We start from the raw sequence: 17,003 nt of genomic DNA, 5'->3' as shown, positions 1-17,003 counted from the left end.
AAAAAAGTTTGTACACCGTGTGAGTCTACCACCATGTGTCGTGTCTACCACTATGTAGGATCCTGTCTTCTTCTTCTTGTTCTTCATCTTCTTCGTCTGTAAACATCTGGGAGCTGGGGAGACCAACTTCTGTGCCTTTGGGAGAGGAATGTTGTCTCATTCTGGTCTCTTAGAGGATTTTAAGCTGCTCCACAGTCCTGGATCTTCCTCGTCATACTTTAACAGCTTTCTTAGATTCTTTAGGTGTGACTCTGCCCACAAATTCAGGATGAGCAATTTTTTTCCCTATGAAATACAAAAAATGTCACATTTTTCAAAGTGTCCCAATTTATGCAGCTGAGGTTGCATAATCCTACATTATCATTGTATTTTTTTAACAAAAATATAGACTTTACCTTTTCTTTATTTAAAAAAAAAAAAAAAAAAAGGGTTTGCAGGTATACAATTCAAATCCAAACTGCAAACTAAATGTAGTTTTGATTCCAGAAAAAAAGCCACTACACTGTTTAAAATATGGATTAAAACTGGATGCATTGGTCTGAAGTCATTTTGACAAGGGGCCCCCTGACAGACAGAGGGCACCAAAGAGAGGGGAATTTGTATGACGCTAATAAAAAAGCACCTGGTGGAACATATCGCAGCTAATTAGGTTAAATGGTAGCAGGTGAATTCTGACTCCCATTTCTGGGAAGCTTAGTTTGTCAGAAATAGAGCCGTCTGTTTAAATAATTTAATAATTTTTCCCAGCACTAATTTGCAAAACATGTGGGGATTAGTTGTATATCACTGAAATATAAAATCATTGTTCTGCACAATGGACACAGCTGAAAACAACGGGGGGCACTGAATTGAAAATCAGAGTATGTAATGATTATTTTTAATCGAAGGTTGTTTTTTTTTTCTATGATTCAAAGACCAATTTGTAGTCCTTTTAAATGTCTGTTGTCAGATAAGCAGAAGATTGACTGTTATAGTCCAAACTGAAAATTATTCATTTTACAACTCATGGAACTGAGGGAACCAGAAACTTTTGATGAGCGATCATCTGGAACTGTGTTATGATTATTGCGTTTGTCATTGAAAAGTCTTCGAGGGTTAATTAGTAATGAATTGCTGAATCTGTTTCCCGGTTAGTCACTGCAGCTCACACAAGCATTCTGTATGCATTGCACTTTTAAACTTTGTGACTTTGGAAAGCTGCAGACAATTCAGCTTCATTTACGGAATTAAAAATGTGCATCCAGTGAGTTAACGTTTCTGTTTGTGTGTCAAACATTTGATTCATTCCTGCCATAAATGGCTTTTCTATATTTGTGCCTTATATTGAACTTTACCGTGCATTTCTGTGAGATAAAACAGTCTAAAACTCAAAACTAGTATTTTTTTTTTTTTTTGCGATTTGCTTCCCCTTACTGAAGTGGGATGTGACACCACTGTTATCTCACTAACTCATTTCCATTCCAGCCCTGCAGATGTGCAGCCACACACATTGATTTGTTGTCATGCTGAAGAGGCCACAAAGACCCAATCAGAAGCCCACAAAAAATGTCAAGCGACCACAAAGCAAAACCGTGTGGAACACGACTGCAAACTAGTCGTGATCTGCTGTATTCCAGCCCTCAGGCGCTCGAGGCGAGCACCAGGCCCGGGAATGTGCATAATGAAAGAAGAACGTCATTTTATCCGATCGGCGGAGCCAACCAGCAGACCACCTAGCTTCTTGTCTGGCCTTGCGTTTACGTAACTGCTTCTTATGGGGGGCTTTGCTGTTTACAGTATGTCAAGCTATTAAAGAAAATCAAAGACACGAGTTTTCTGGTCCGTGATGTTTCGCCTTTTGCAAATGCAATCCGTGTTAACATGAAAGTTGGAAGATTTCGAGATTAGTGGTATTTGGTAGAATTGTGTGAGTGATGGGTTTGCTGCAGTTTGTCACTGTGGTGCTTCATGAGCCATGTTGACCTAAATATTCACCACACTTAGGCACAGCGGTGGCATAGCAGCCAGAACCAGAATTAGGTCTCGCATTATAAAATACCATTGAGGAAGCGTTTATGAGTTTAGGCTGTATGAAAAGGCCTTTTTGGACACATTTTGCCTGTGTGAGATGCTTAGTGATATTTGAGAGGATTCAGATGAGACCAAACTATTGCGTAACTGTCTTTTTTTTGGCTTTTGACGCACATCTTCACACACCGAAAACCCACTGCGCAGTCCATGTGTAAATCCAGATTAGCAGATGATTATTTGCTGCAGCTAGGAGATGAGATGAATAAAGCAGCAAGGCTTCATTGAAACATCAGACAAGAAAATCTGAGGATGTGGCCCACAGCCCAGGACATGTACACACTCCAGTTGTACATAGAACTATATGCTTAGCACAGTAAACATTCCTACTTAATCTTAGGATATGTATATAAAGTGTATAAAAATTGCTAATTCTAATGCCTTTTTCTTTTTTTTCCCTATATGCTGACCATGATGTGGTGATCTCTAGGTAAGTCACATGTTTCTCTCTGAAACTCCTTACCTTCTTTTTATGTCTCTACCGTCTGACCCCAGATCAGATCCAATACTTCATGAAATACCCTACAAAGCTTGCCACGTTCCTCAGTTGGGTTTTAGCCTTTATAAGATGACATCACCTGGAATTTGTGGCTTGAAACACTTTATTTCACTTTGCCCCGACTCGATATCAAAAGTGCATTTCGAGTAACGCACGCAATTATATTTGTTGAATTGGGTTTCAGCCCTGAAGGAGCTGTAGGGAATGGGGTTTATTTCGATAGCCTGCACTGATGTTGTCTCAACACAATCCAGAGGCTTAAAAGCCTCCTCATCTCGTACATCAGAGCTGTTACGTCGTCAATGTTTTTAAAGCAAAAAATCCAATCACGATTTTCCTCTCGTATGGCGTGTGTTGAACTGGGAAATCTGTTTAAACGGAGAGGCCTGGTAGGCTTAGATTTTCCCCAATTGCAGGTTCCCTCTTGTTGCGTGTCTGATTGTTGTGGAAGCTTTGTTTTCTTCAACAAGCTTAGTTTTTATCTGCTTGCGTGTTTTAGTCTTATCTGGCACTTACGCAGAGCACACAGCGCACAGCAACACCATGGCGTGCTTGTGCTGCCTCAAATATGACCGAGAATGTGCAGCACTCTGAGGTACTTTTTAGATAGGTGTCTAATCTGGGCCCTTTGGCACAGTTCAATCCGTTTGCTTCCCTCCGTGTGATGTTTGGTAGTTGTATTTCCATATTGTTTTTACTGTTTATTGCCTCCAAAGTAATGAAGTAATTTTAAGTGCTCTAAAATGCTCTACAAAGTCGGTATAATTTTCTTTTCCGTCTTAGAATTGAGTAAATTGTGGGTTTAGAATGGCAGAGTCACAAACTAAAGGTTAATTATGTCTTCACGAAGTGGATGGCGGTGCTAACAAGTTATAGGAATTACACTGCCCTCTGAAAGTAATTTGAAAAGGTACCAATAATCTTAAAGTGACTGGTTTGTAGCAGTGAGGGAAGTCCACCCCTTTGCTTTTACGGCCTCAGTATTGTGAGAGTGGTGATTAGCTCTACCTCAGAGTGAGGGTTTTATGGAGAAGGTTAAAAATAAAGCCATTATGGGTGAAGCAGCATGACGAGGTGGGAGTTTATTGTCTGGCGAGGTCGTATTTATTCAGTGATTGGTGTGTCTCTGTAGTTGTGGATTATGTCCAGGGCCGTGTTTATGTGGCATTCTTGTTTTAGCCTCTCGTGCTCGCAGTGTGCCTTTACGTCACTCGCACAGTCACACTTGGACACTCACACAGCAATCAGCTTTTAATTGGTGACATCAGGTCCAACCCGAGTCGTCTCGGCGTGGGATTAGCACGTTCATAACACACATGTACTCGGTGTACTCCCACTTGAGCAGTACAAGGCAGCTTTGTGATTATTGTAACTCTGATTTCCTCCTTTTTTTTATCCTTTTCTGGAGCACCGCCATCTCTGCAGTGTACAAACTATAACTTCTCCGATTATTGTTGATTAAAGTTATGTATAATCAGTGTAATCTTTACATGATGGATTAAAGACTGAAGCCTGTATACTTGTAACATGTAAGCTGATTACCTAACCCTACATCACAGCTTTTTTGAAGAGGCTACACCCCCCCCCAAACATTACAAACCTCCTACTCTGGGTAAGAGAAAGCCATTGCAGGGCATGACTGGTATCTGATATTTTTTGTTATTGTTTCACCTTGTTAAACATTTATACTGTTGTGCATTGATTTAATTGTAATTATAGACAATTTCAATGAGCGTTATTGTTTCTGGTCAAGATTTCGGATCTCGCCCAACAACATCTTTTCTCACCTGGTGGCTTCGCCCAGCTTTCTCTCTGATCTCTGCTTTTACTGTAATATAATCGTCGTTGTAAAGTTTTGATACCACTAAAGCTCAATACGCTTCACTTTTGTTTGCTGCTGTTACTGCTGTCATCCTTGTGGTTGAACACGGTGGAAGCGCAAGCTTGACATGCAAATGCAAACAGTAGTTTGCCTTCTTAGTGTTTCCATAGTCTGCGTTACTCTGCAGGTAATTCCGAGCATCCAGTGTGGAGGGTTTGTAATGCACTGAGGTTGCTGCCGCATCTGATAATAAACAGTTGAATTGTAGGGATTAAAGCGATTATATTTGATCAGTGAACAATGGATCGGCCTCAGGCTGGGCCCCCGTCTCTCTGTGAACTGCTGACAGCCCAGATTCTCTGCAGCCACTATCCACTCGCACTGCGTGTAGCTTCTTTTTAAAATTTTTGCTCACAGTCAAACAGCGCGGTTCCTATTTAAACTACCAAATAAATGCTAATATATGCTTATATGTTTATATATCTTTGTACTTTAAAAACCGCATTAAGGCGACCAATCAGGCTTGCTGGTGACATCCGGTTTAAGAGTTTTAGATTGAGGCTGAGCTTCCAGCTCTCTGCCTCCTAATGCTGATGGGGCGGGGAAACGGATAGGTTGTCATTGGGGTAGAGAGATATTGAGGGATATGAGGAGGGAGAGAGGGTAAGCAGAGTGTGTGTGTGTGTGTGTGGGGGGGGGTCACTGAGCAGTTTCCTGCGGTGTAGAAGTTGGCTTGCTGCCACTCGGAGCGTGTGCATGTGTGTGAGGGGAGAAAGAAAGGGAGGGAGATGGAGAGAGGAGTGTATGTGTCAGGATGTGTGTGTCGGTGTGTGAACAGTTTGACCGAGCGGCGAGGAGAAGGGAGATGATTGTGAGGAAATAGGTAGAGACAAGACAGAAGCAAGTGAGATTGGGGTGCTGTGGCTGAGTCTGGAAATAGGTGAAGAGCCATGTTCTGTCTGGGAGGTAAGTAAATGTGCGTCTGTGCATGACATGAACGTGCTTTATTACACCGGTGTGAGCCTGGGCTTTACCCCTCGACTCTGTGAGACAAAGAAAAGTTACACTCCATCTTTTTCATTGTGTGCAAAGCAATCTTTGTTTCCTGTACAACACATCCTTCCTTATGCGATTTGCTTTTGTGAAGGAAACCCTCCAATTTAGCCCTTTTATCATTTCTTCCTTTGTTCCTTCTTCCTGAACTCTGTTTCATTCAGGTTCCCTGACTTTAATCCTACCTCCCTGTTTTTTTTTCTCTCCCTGTCTTTTGATCACTCTTCCATCGGATTATTCTTCTCATTCTTGACTTCAAGGAAATCCTCACTACATGCACCTAATCATTAATGTTGTAAATCCCTTTGCTTTTTTCAAACTTTCGGTGCATTTGAGTGGCCATATGATTGGTATGTTTTAGTGCGTTGTCCCCAGCAACAGCTGGCGAAGCAGCAGTTGTTGGGCTGCTGTCCTGCAGAGTGAGGCCATGTGTTGGCTATTAGTCGCCTGACCAGTTAAAATGAGATACGGGTAAACCGGCTCCTCTTTTACCGGCAGACTCTTACAGTTTTCAGAGCTAGGTTACACTATACTGTAGAACATTTCTTTTTACTTTCATACACACACACTCAGAGGCATGCCTTTTGTTTTTGACATGAAGCTGTTCCATCACTTTTGGACCTTTTTGTTAACAACTACGTGTAGTTTTATCAGTGTAAGAACGTAATGGTTTCTTTTTTTTCTTTTTTTTTCTTCCAACTATATTCGATTCAGGGATCTCGTGCAGCCAAAGAAATGAGGCCACAGTCTTGGGAAGTTTATTGCTCGTAGAATAGTTCTGGAAAACATTTAAGCTCATTCCAGTGCACTGATAGTGTTGTTTGTCCTACTTTTTAAAGTGTTAAGTATGAGCAATATTTAGTCATCATACTTAGCAACCGACAAACAAACACTTCCAATGCAAGAATAACATCAGATGAGAAATGTGTTGGAACCAAACCTATAGTTGCATTAACCCCTCGCTTACATTTTGGAAAATGCTGAAATCGGCATCTATTTGAGAAATTAGGAAATCGTGCTTCTTGCAAAATCGGAGCATTTCTGTCCGTAGCTTGTAGATTTATTGCTTCTAGAAATTAGGTAATTTAAAATGAACACGCCAACTGTTTGGGGCAGTGTCTCAGTTTATCAGCTGTATGCAATAACTTATGCTGTCAAGTACAGTCCACACAATGCGACTCTGTAGTCAGACTTAGAATGTGGACAGAAACAGATGGTAACTTAGAGTAATTCACTGTTTCTGTACAAGATATCCAGCCTTATGTTTCACTGCCTTTACAAAATGTACGGCAGGAGGAGAGCTAATACAAAATGTTTTTAAGTTACTCTGATCGCATTATGAACATTGACACCCTCCCTCAGCTGAAGTTGAAGACAAAAGCAGAGAGCGGAGTTCCTCTTTGGGTTTTCAGCTTGAAAACACTTAACATACTGACCCAAATACTTTGCTTCATATTAAATTCTGCGATCCAACCAGTAGATTACTCCGTACTGGTTGCCAGCTGCAGAGTATCTGCTTATGTTATGATTTAAACAAGCCCCCTTGGTTGGGGTTTCCAGCCTGCGGACAGATGTGACACATTTCAGTCCATGTTTCTCTGCATCCAGCTGTGGCCAGAGCGAATTCTCATCTGTTTTCACCACCAAAACCAACCCTGCAGTAAAACCTTGTATTATCACATAAGCCCTGTGTGAAGCCAGATTTATCTTCCCTTACTTGGAGTTGCTTTGGGTACGTTACATAAGTTATTTCTGCACTTGAGCCCTCGTGCAGTTGTCAGTCCAGAGAGTGGACGTTAGAGGAGATGGGAAAAGGGATTTGTTGGACTTGGAAAGTCGATGTCACTCAGATTGAAGTTTTCCTGCCGTGTGATGACTGAAGAATCTCAACAACTCTGTCCATGCTTGTGAATCCAAGTCGTGCTAAGTGCAAATATATTGCAGAGAGTTCATCTGACCTCCTTTGCTTGCTTAGAGTTCACTTAAGGCCATCTTGGGCCCTGTCCAGTTTGGGAGAACATATTTTTGGCTTTGTGGAACTTGGTCGACTGAGAGCCTACAGATGCATTTATTGTAGTTTAGTGTTTTTTCTTAGACTATATGAAATAACCTGAACTATCCTGCCATTCTAATGTAAAACCAATTGAATCTGTGCCATCATTTCATGTGTTATATGCCGTATTAATACATCATAGACTCAACTATAGTTCATTTTTGGCATTATTACGGTAGATATTTTTTGCCGCTTTTAAATATTTCAACTGAGATGTCCAACATAAACGAGTCAATTAGTCAGTATCTAATTGGCATGCAAAGAGACTTTTTAAAATTCAGTTTTAAAGTTAATTTGGTTTACTGAATTAGTAAATAACTAAAAGAATCTGTCAATTAATATTCTTTTTAAAAGAGTTCAGGTAAAGCCTTGCACCAGAGAAATGATAGCAGATGTACAGTTAGAATTTTATAAATACTATTTAAAGACAGCTGATGTAATCAGCTGCCGGTGATGCTCGTCATTGGAAGCGCTGCAGTCCTGTCGACTCAAGCTTAAAGGGAGGAGACATAATCTCATTGCGCCTTGTTGTTGGCGTGCAGACGTGTGTTCTTTGTTATGTTTTGAAAATATGTCTGTTTCGGTTTCTGCTCTGTTCTCAGTGTTTCCATATTGGCTGCCATGAAAGTACTCACCAGTTCTAGGATTATTATTTAACTCTTGAAAGTAAGCTGCGCAGTAGTTTACATTCACAAAGAGCGTTTTTCTGATCGGTTGCGATTAACATTTCCCCTTGCTGGGCGATGTAATAAAATCCAAAAGCAGAGATGCATGCCGACATCGTTGTCGGTAACTTTTATTTAGCAGCCCTGTTAAACATTGACCTATTTGAACTTGTCCTCCAATAATCAAAGCACCTGTGCTGTGTGTGTCTGGCGAGATTGTGACCTGCTGACCTGGGACTGACTCATTACCTGCCCTCTGGCCTTGTGGGTAGCAGTGTTGATGGATGTTTTCATATTCAATGTGGCAGGCTGCTTATCTCCAGCAGAGGGGAAGAGCGGCGGACAGGAAGGTGCTGACGTGTAGACCGCAGAGTCTACATTGAATTCAGGTGAAGGAGTAAAGTGCCTCTGCTTTTTTCTCTTTTAAAAAAAAAATACTTTGCAGACATCACAATTAACCCAAGCCAGATACCATTACATGGGTAGAGGCTGGGTCATCTAAATGTACGGGTAATGCACACTGTCTACTCGTGTTCCTGTCTACATTTAGATTAGAGTAAAAATGTCAGAACATTTTCATCGTCACCTTGAACCAAAACTGAACCCCAGCTATTTTGGACCTGTCTAGGGAAGTGTATATTTCATATTCATCAATGCAAAAATTCTTGGATTTTATGAGTATTTTCCCACAATTTTAAGCTGCTGGGATTTAAACAGTCAGAAGCACGATACTTCATACATAACTTTTTGGACAGTTGATGCTGGTCTTATCCTCACATATGTTTGGCAGTAGATATTATATAATCATGCACTATGGCAATTTTGCATGGGACTATATGAGATGTTGACCTCTGTAAATAAGGCAAACCCCAAAAGAGGAGGAGATTTTTGGTCTTGATAAGTAAACAATAGATGGTGAAGTTCCAGTGGCCTGTGAATGGGATCCGCCGGGACTCCAGGGAACCTTTTTGTGTTTTGAAAATAGTTTAAAGAACAATGGCTTTGTGGAAACTTTAGAGGTTTATAAGGATGTTCAAGCCAGTAATGAGGTCTTGCTGTACTTTTAGATTGAGACAATGATAATGCAGAAAAAAAGTCTCTTAAAAAGCAAATGTAAATGGGGTGTTTCTGCGGACAATGTGGGAAAGTTTTGTTGTGGGTGAAGTCTGAGAAGACAATGGCTGACTCCCTGCTGATGAGTGGATGACTTTTCCAGACAGAGGACTAACTCAGCATGCAGGTGCTTCTCTTGCTCCATTCAGACCTATGTGTATCCGTGGTAACCATTGTCTCTTTCCCAAAGCCTTCCGCTTCCCCCCACACAAACATGCACACACATAGTAGTCAAAGTACAAATGTGTGTGTGTGTGTGTGTGTGTGCCTAGATGCATGTTAAAGTTTGTGGACGCACTAAAATGTAAAGGCATGCAATTATGTACAAACACACTGTCCCAACTTGAACTCTGAATGGCTTTGGTATTGCTCAAGAACTGGAGCAAACACACACACACATGTCCTGACCATTGATAATTGCCATTCACAGGCAGCGAACTGTGACAGTCTGACCACCATGCCTCTCCGGTCTAGGCGAGACCTTCATATACAGAGCCAACGAGTATACATGACATTTAATCTGCATGTGTGTGTGTACCTGTTTGCCAAACAGAACGATGGTGCTATTCTGTGCACAGATCTGCATGATTTTGCCACCCCCCCTTCTCCGAATTTGTTCTGAGTGAACTGGATGATCCACTGTGTCTGTGCAGATATGGATTGAGGGCAACAACAGTGTTAAGTGCAATTGAGGCCACAGCCAGAATCTTTTGGCTTGGCTAGTGAACTATATGTGGCCACACTCTGTTTTTTTCTGAGAGGTGTGTGTGTGTGTGTGTGTGTAAATTGTACTCTGTGGTCTGTACATTACAGTTTTTATGTGTGCGTGCACAGAGGTTTTGGTTTTTGTAATCAGCTTGTGTGTTGGCTGACTCGCCATGCTGTGGAAATTATAACTGTCGGTAATGGCTGTTTTAGCCTCGAGCTATCTGCCGAGGCTTTGGCAGGATAACAGCCACTCACAAAATCACTCCCTGTTTCCCCAAAGTTGCGGTAAGTTTATGCTCAAAAGTTGCTGCTAGCCATCACCATCACTGATTTACCATCTGAAACCCAAAATCTGACAATGGGTTTTCCCTAAAAAAAAACAATCAAGAACCTGTGAAACAGAACTGGCCGATTTTAAGCTTTTCAACTGCCATCAGAAGAAAGATACCCAAATGGTTTAAATCATTATATATCGTCAAGATTTAATCTCAGAAATAGCCTGGTTCTATTGGGTTAATCAATTGATTTTCAAGTTGCCATTTATTGAATAAGGTTTTAGCCGTTTTTAGTAGTTAATGAAGGAAGCATCACAACTACTTATCATTAAGGGAATTTATCAAGCTCTTGTGACTGCCACCTAGATGTTTCCAGGTTAATTGACTCAAACGGGAACCTTCCTGAGGTCAGGCGATAGCCACCACCAGAGGGAGATGTTTGTCTACAGTGTTCTCATTTAATCTCTTTTAAAACCAAACAAAACAAAACACTTTAATGTCTTATTTTCGGTCCAAAGGTTGATGTTTCGTCATTGTGTCACCTGGCAGGATGTTTGCTCTGGTTGTGGCTGCTCAACCTGTTGGTTAATCTGTCGGTGGCTTTTTGTGTAACACTTATCTTTTTATCTGGTGTCTACTGTGCTTACATCTGTTTGTGTTAGTGTGTCAGGTATTATACTCAGTCCATCTGGTCTCCTCGTTCTGTGCTTCTGTGTAGCTTCCAACTGAATTGAACTACTTTTACATGAATCAGTGATTCTTTCACTGATTGTGTGCATTTGCTTTTTTGATCAGTCATGTGAAGATAAGTCAGAAGCAGCAGGTTGGTATTTGGCCCGCATGAAAATGTCTTTAGTCACCAGTTTGCGTCGTCTGACTTAACCCGCTGACACATCGCACGCCCGGTATTGTTGAACCTCCACACTTTTGTGAAGTGGAGGTGATGCGCTGTTGATTGCAGCCTGGTGCCCATCTGCGTTCTGTGTCTGTCACAATCAGAGTCTAGGGGCTGGATAATCTGGTTTTACAGATTAGAAATGCAGCATTTAGGAGCAGAGGAAAGCGAGAGGAGGAGCCAAGAGCAAAGACCATGTGGACGCCACTGGACAATGCTGGTGCTCTCTCAAAGGGAAAGAGGAGGAAGGAGGGTGCTCACATTTGCTTCTCTGAACACTCTTTTGGAAGTTCAGATTTTTATGATTTTGGCAATGCACCAAAGGAAGTGCTCACCATCTTTGGATATGAACTGGTCTCTTGTTTTTTTTGTGGATCCTTTTCTGCACGATTTGTGGTGATGTTTTCGTTTGCAATGGACAGCATAGAACTCAGAGGAAAAACATGCCTTAACCACAGGTATTTCCAATAAGGCATTGCCCGTTGTTTTTAAACCTTTGTTTGGCATCTTTGGAGAATTGAAGAAATTTTTCTGTGGTCATATTTGGATTTCTACCAGACAGCCAACTGACAGTCGTGCAAAATTTTAATAGGGTCTTTGATGAAATAGTTCTGCAAAATATTTGTTCTGGATTTAAATCTTGAAATTGAACACTGAGCAAAGCCCTCCTTTGTCAGGCGAATCAATGCAAGTCAATAGCATCCCCTGAGAGAAGGCGAGGAAAGAAAAAAACAGTAGGAGGAGACAGGGGGGGGGGGTAAGGTCCCGTGTGGGTTGCAGAAACCTCCAAACCTCCATCCTATCTTCCCAGAAATAGAGAGGGGGGAGCCATTGAGGGTTTGAGAGTACGGGGGGAGGTTGCCCTCTCACACAAACAGTCTTTAGTCGGCCCTCCATCCCATCACCTCAAGCGGAGGGTCCTGAGAAGGAGGGCCGTGCAAGAGGGGGGTGGAGTTGGAGGGGCTTTGGTCCCGCAAAGAGCAGGGGAGGGCAGGTGGCGGGGGTTTAGGTCTTAGCCAGGGATGATCGCATACGTGCACTGCCTCTCCTCGGAGCCGGTGGTCAGTTGCTGGCACAAGGCTTGCTATGAGGACCCCCCTGGTGAGAAACAAACTCTTTGCTCCTTCAAGCCCGGCAACAACATGGGGAATAGCCTCAAGGCTCAGGCCCTCCCCAGCCCCAGGCCCCAGGGCTGCCTGCGCAAGCGTCTGCTCTCTGTGTCAAAGGTGCACCAGAAACGGGACTCTCTCTGGACGCCCAAACCACTGCTTGGACCTGTGGCTGAGGGGTCGACAGGGAAAACGCAAACCCACCTTGACGGCAAAGGTACAGGCTAAAGAGAAGAGCATTTTTATTGGTCAAAGTGGGTAGAAAAGGACAAGCTGTGGTTTAGTTTGTAGGGATTTAAAGTGTCAGTCTCATAACTGTGTTCCCTAAACTGAGTACCTCTGTCCTCTTTCATTAGATGACAGCAAACATGTTTGCTGTCATCCAATGCAAACATTTTTAGCGAAAATATGATTGCATGGGTCTGCTTCCTTCCACCATACCTAGGTTAGCAGCCTCTGTTAGCCTCTTAGAAAGACTTAGGAGACTTAACACGACACCAAATTGCTGCTTTTCTGCAGTAATGATCAGCCATTTGTCTTGGTGAGGAAACAAGCTCCTGCTTCAGAGTGTATTTAAGTCACCTCAGCTGTTTGTGTGTAATACTCATATGCTGTTTGTCTCAGTGCCAGAGAGTCACGACACATGAGGTGGAAGCTTTCCCCAAGCCGTTGTTTGTCTCCTTGTCTTATTAGGTGATTTCCATCCCCCTGTAACTTAAGTGATCTGTGCCGTCTGTCTTTGTGGGCGTAAATCTGTGCGTGTGTTTGTGTGTGTGTGTGTTTTGCTGGGCGTCCCATGTGCGTGGCTTCGTGACCTTACACCCCTTTGGCCTTTGGTGATGATAGGGCTTTTCCAGGCATAAACTCAATAACCCTGAGAAAAGGCTGTTATAGTTACTGTCCCAAGCATGAGGTATGTAACCTGTCAAACTGCATATAAGTTACTGTCAGTCAGACTAGTTCTCCTATGTATGTTGAAATATTTTGCTTCCAGTTTGTTAGGGCATAGGATTGAGATATTCCTTTGCATGCATGCTCGCATTCACCCTCATTTGGGACACATTGCTGCGGATGCTCCGCTGGGTGTCCACCCCTGGGAATGGGGCATAATAGCTAGCAGCTGGAAGTGATGGACAAGGCCTGCAGGGAAGTGTAAGAGAGCTGACAGTATGGGGGTGATGGAGCTGACACTGCTCGGGTTATTGAGGTGACCCACTTTCACCTCTGCCACCACATAAAAGAGTCATCAGGGTGATAAGAGGGAATGTTGAAGGAGAGGCTAAAAGAGTTGCCTTTGACCTGTGTTCAGATTTCTTTTGTACACTGTTCATAAAAACTCACAACAGTACAATGAACTGTAAATCATTGCTGGCTCATAATGTCATTGCTTAGTGAAGCGTTTAAGATGTGAAAAAGTATTTAGAGAAGGGGGGGGGGGGCTTCCAGCAATACAGCTTCAGTTTTTTCTGTCCCATTTTGAATCTTTTTTTTCTGTCCGTTCACTTCCACTAACTACTTAAAGTGTCTCTGCATGTATGCTCATCTAAAAACAGAAAACCCCAATTACTGCCTGAGCAGCCTAACAATATGCTGCCAGACGACCGGGGCCCGTCCTCACGCCTACTTTGGCTAACATGCCGTGACAGCTCAAGATGTTGCTGCCATTGGTACAGTATTGTCCCGGCTCTGTAGGTTGAATCAGCGTCCCAGTCACTCTTTATTAGTGCACCGCTGAAGAGACGACCCCGTGCAGACAAACCCACTCTGATTGGAATTTGACTAATGCATCCTTTGTGTGCCTTTTTGCTTCTTTGCCCAAGTATTCAAGTTGTTTTGGCTGTTTTTAGTGCCCTGTGTTGTCCTCGTGAAAAGTTTTTCTGTCTTGATTTTTATATGACTATTTATATAATATTTCTGCAATGTATTTGAAATGGCAGCCGAATAAGTATCTTCCTTCAGCTTCTCCCTCAACCCTCCTTCCATATCAGGTCAGAGATGGAGCAGGTGTTTGACCGGATCCTGCATAATCCCTCGGTGGGTTTGAAGGTTCAATAAGAGCCAATTGCACCCAAGGGAAAAGCACCTGAGGGAGAGCAGGCTTGTAGAGTAACTCGATGAAGCCAAATGAAATGGATTGACTTAATTTACTAGAAGAAGCCCTACAGAAACTCAGTTAGAGTAATATAATTTTGTGAGCGGGAATTGGGAAGGGGTTTGATCTCATTCTCAGTTCTTTTTCCCTTTCTTGTTTCATGCACACAAAGCCTCTTAACCATTTTTCTTATCATTTTTCTGCAATAAAAACCTGTTGATAAAGATCAGCAGAGCCAGTGACAGGGTTTTGCAGGTTCACTTGGTGGCACTTTAGAATTTAAGCTTAAGAAATCCAGAATGGTGTATGTGGCGGGGGGGAGGAGATATAGGAAAATAGATTTTCGTGATCCTTTCTGTGCTCTTCTGTGCACAGGTTGAGCCAAGAGACAAATGAAGAAAATAAGTTTACAAGTGCTCAAGTTTCTCTTTTTTTCTTATTCATTGCCACCTTTAATACACCAAGCCAGAGGAAAACTTCAAGGAAAGATATTCATTCAAAGTAGCTTGTTTTTTTTCCTGATTTCAGGATTTTTAGGATTCCTGTCGAAACACCTTTCCAAAGCACATTCACACTCAAAGATTGATGAATACTGACAAGTACACACTTACCCTGAATGTGCACAAACCTCCCCCCAATGGCAGGTTTGAGGTGGAGAACAATAGAGTAAAGACCACAACACACAGCTTAATGAGATCAGGGGGAGGAAAAAAAAGGGTATTTCACCGCTCACTCACACACTTTCAGGATTTGAGGGTCAGGGGTTGGCGAGGATCATTCATCTGTGAAATGGGTGAAGGCTCCGTTTTTCTTCAAAGCAAACTCATTTTGTTTTAATTTCTTTAATAGATCCTGAACTGAATGGGTCCATGTCTGCACCTTTTTTTTCTTATTTATCCATTCTGTATATGCAAGCCGCATCCATCGTGTTGGCATTATTTCCCTTTCACGTATAAACTAAAGGGGGGTCATCAGTGGGTAAAAGCTGGAAGTGTATCTAACGGACGGAGCTCTCTCAGGTTGTTAAACAACTGATCTATAAAGACTGGTTAGTGGTTGGATAAAGTCATTCTCTTACATCTTTAGTGACCAACAAGGGCTGATGAAATAATGGTGACAATATTGGAATGCAATCAAGTTGGTTTGAGTTCACTTTGAATGAGCGCGCATTTCTGTGTCTTTGTGTGCATTTCTCCAGAGAACGCACGTTCATTATTTCACAGTGGGTGTATCACCTCTTGTGGGGAGAACACAAATTAGTTTCTTTCAGCCGTGTTCAGTTTCTCAGTGGTTTTGTCTCTTTGTAGCTGCTCAGATCCTCTGTTCATTACTGATGAAAAGTAAAGCGCACCTCCTCTAACTCGTCATTGGAAAAGTCTACTTAATTAATTTCCCCTTTCTAAATATCTGCTGTAATATAAATACATGGCACTTAAATGCTATGTTTATCAAAAGCCTTTAAACATTTTGAACAATTTATCAGGGTTTCTGATGAAGACGCATCTTATTACACTTGTTTGGTGTGTTGTCTTCTCCTTCTTGTTCAAACATCAGCCTCCACTTTGAGTTTAACAAAATACATCAATGAACACTTGCATGTTTTTCTCCATAAACCCATTTTTGCTTAATTGCCTTAACCCCATTAAGTAACATTTGTCAAATGATATATCATTAAAAAAAAAAATCCCTAAATGTGGCAGCTTTAAGATCAGACCACCCAGCAGTCGAAACTTACTTGTGATTGGATTTTCCCCGGATCCAGTTTTGTACTATAATCTGTTTAGAATAATAGAGTGGATCTGGGCTCAGCTGGCTTATCTTTTAGGGGACTGGGAGTGATGAAGGAGGAGGAGTGGGTGCAGAGAAGGGATCAGGTGTTGGAGAGCCTCACGTTCCCGTATGTGCAAAACTCAGTTCTACTTATTGGCTTGACTATCACATCAGGACATGGCAGCCGGATAATCGCTGGAATCTGTAGAGACACTTATCCCGTCATTGATCAAATGTGACAGAGGAGGAAAACAGGGGCAAGTTGTAACATAGCTGCTGACTGGTTGGACTTTATTATATACATCTTATATCTGCCAGGAATAAAACTTTTTGCAGACCATATTTTTCATTGATCACTAGTGTTTGCTCCATTATCCATGGTGTGCCCTCAGGTCCTCTGATGGTGCCGCTGTCTCCCTGCTGACTTCTCTGTATTGATATAGGAGGCCTCCTGGTGGTTGACTCTGTGTACTGCACCTTGTGGTACACAGACGCTAGAAGTTTGCTCTTGTTGAGATGAAATACAGATCTTTAGTGCTTCAGCGCGTCTGTAGTATCTGCCCCTCTTATCTCGTCCTCCTGGTATCTCTTGCCTGATTCAGGTTTGACAACATGTGCATTAACTGTATGTTGGCATTGGTGCAGATTGGCATGAGAGCCTATTATTAATCTTGATGAAGTGTCTGTTGGTGTAAATCCCATTAAAACACATTTCTTTGTGTGTGTAAACTGACAACTTCAACTTGTGATGAGCTAAAATACATCTGCACGGAAAAACCTTTCTGTTATAAATGTAGGAGTTTCGTAACGTTCTGATAATTTCAACAGACTTTATCTGGACAGCCTTCCCCCTCTCATTTTAAAATTCATACATTACTCTTG

At 42.1% G+C, this 17,003-nt stretch overlaps 1 protein-coding gene across 6 annotated transcripts in view; it reads left to right on the top strand.

Annotated features, from left to right (window-relative positions):
- The window catches only part of nhsl1b (NHS-like 1b), a 98,132-nt gene that overhangs the window by 44,394 nt on the left and 36,735 nt on the right, over positions 1-17,003 (top strand). Inside the window, exon 1 of one of the 6 annotated variants that reach the window (XM_075459616.1) lies at positions 5,153-5,354. The exons of the other annotated variants lie outside the window; for them this stretch is intronic. Coding sequence (XP_075315731.1) covers positions 5,339-5,354 — 16 coding nt within the window. The 5' untranslated portion in view covers positions 5,153-5,338. Of the gene's footprint in view, positions 1-5,152; positions 5,355-17,003 lie in introns of those variants that run through there. 6 annotated transcript variants of the gene reach the window in all.

The sequence above is a fragment of the Odontesthes bonariensis genome, chromosome 24 (assembly GCF_027942865.1).
Source record: "Odontesthes bonariensis isolate fOdoBon6 chromosome 24, fOdoBon6.hap1, whole genome shotgun sequence".
NCBI lineage: Eukaryota > Metazoa > Chordata > Actinopteri > Atheriniformes > Atherinopsidae > Odontesthes > Odontesthes bonariensis.
The sequence above is the reverse complement of the archived record's forward strand: the minus strand, read 5'-3'. Positions and strand labels throughout refer to the sequence as shown.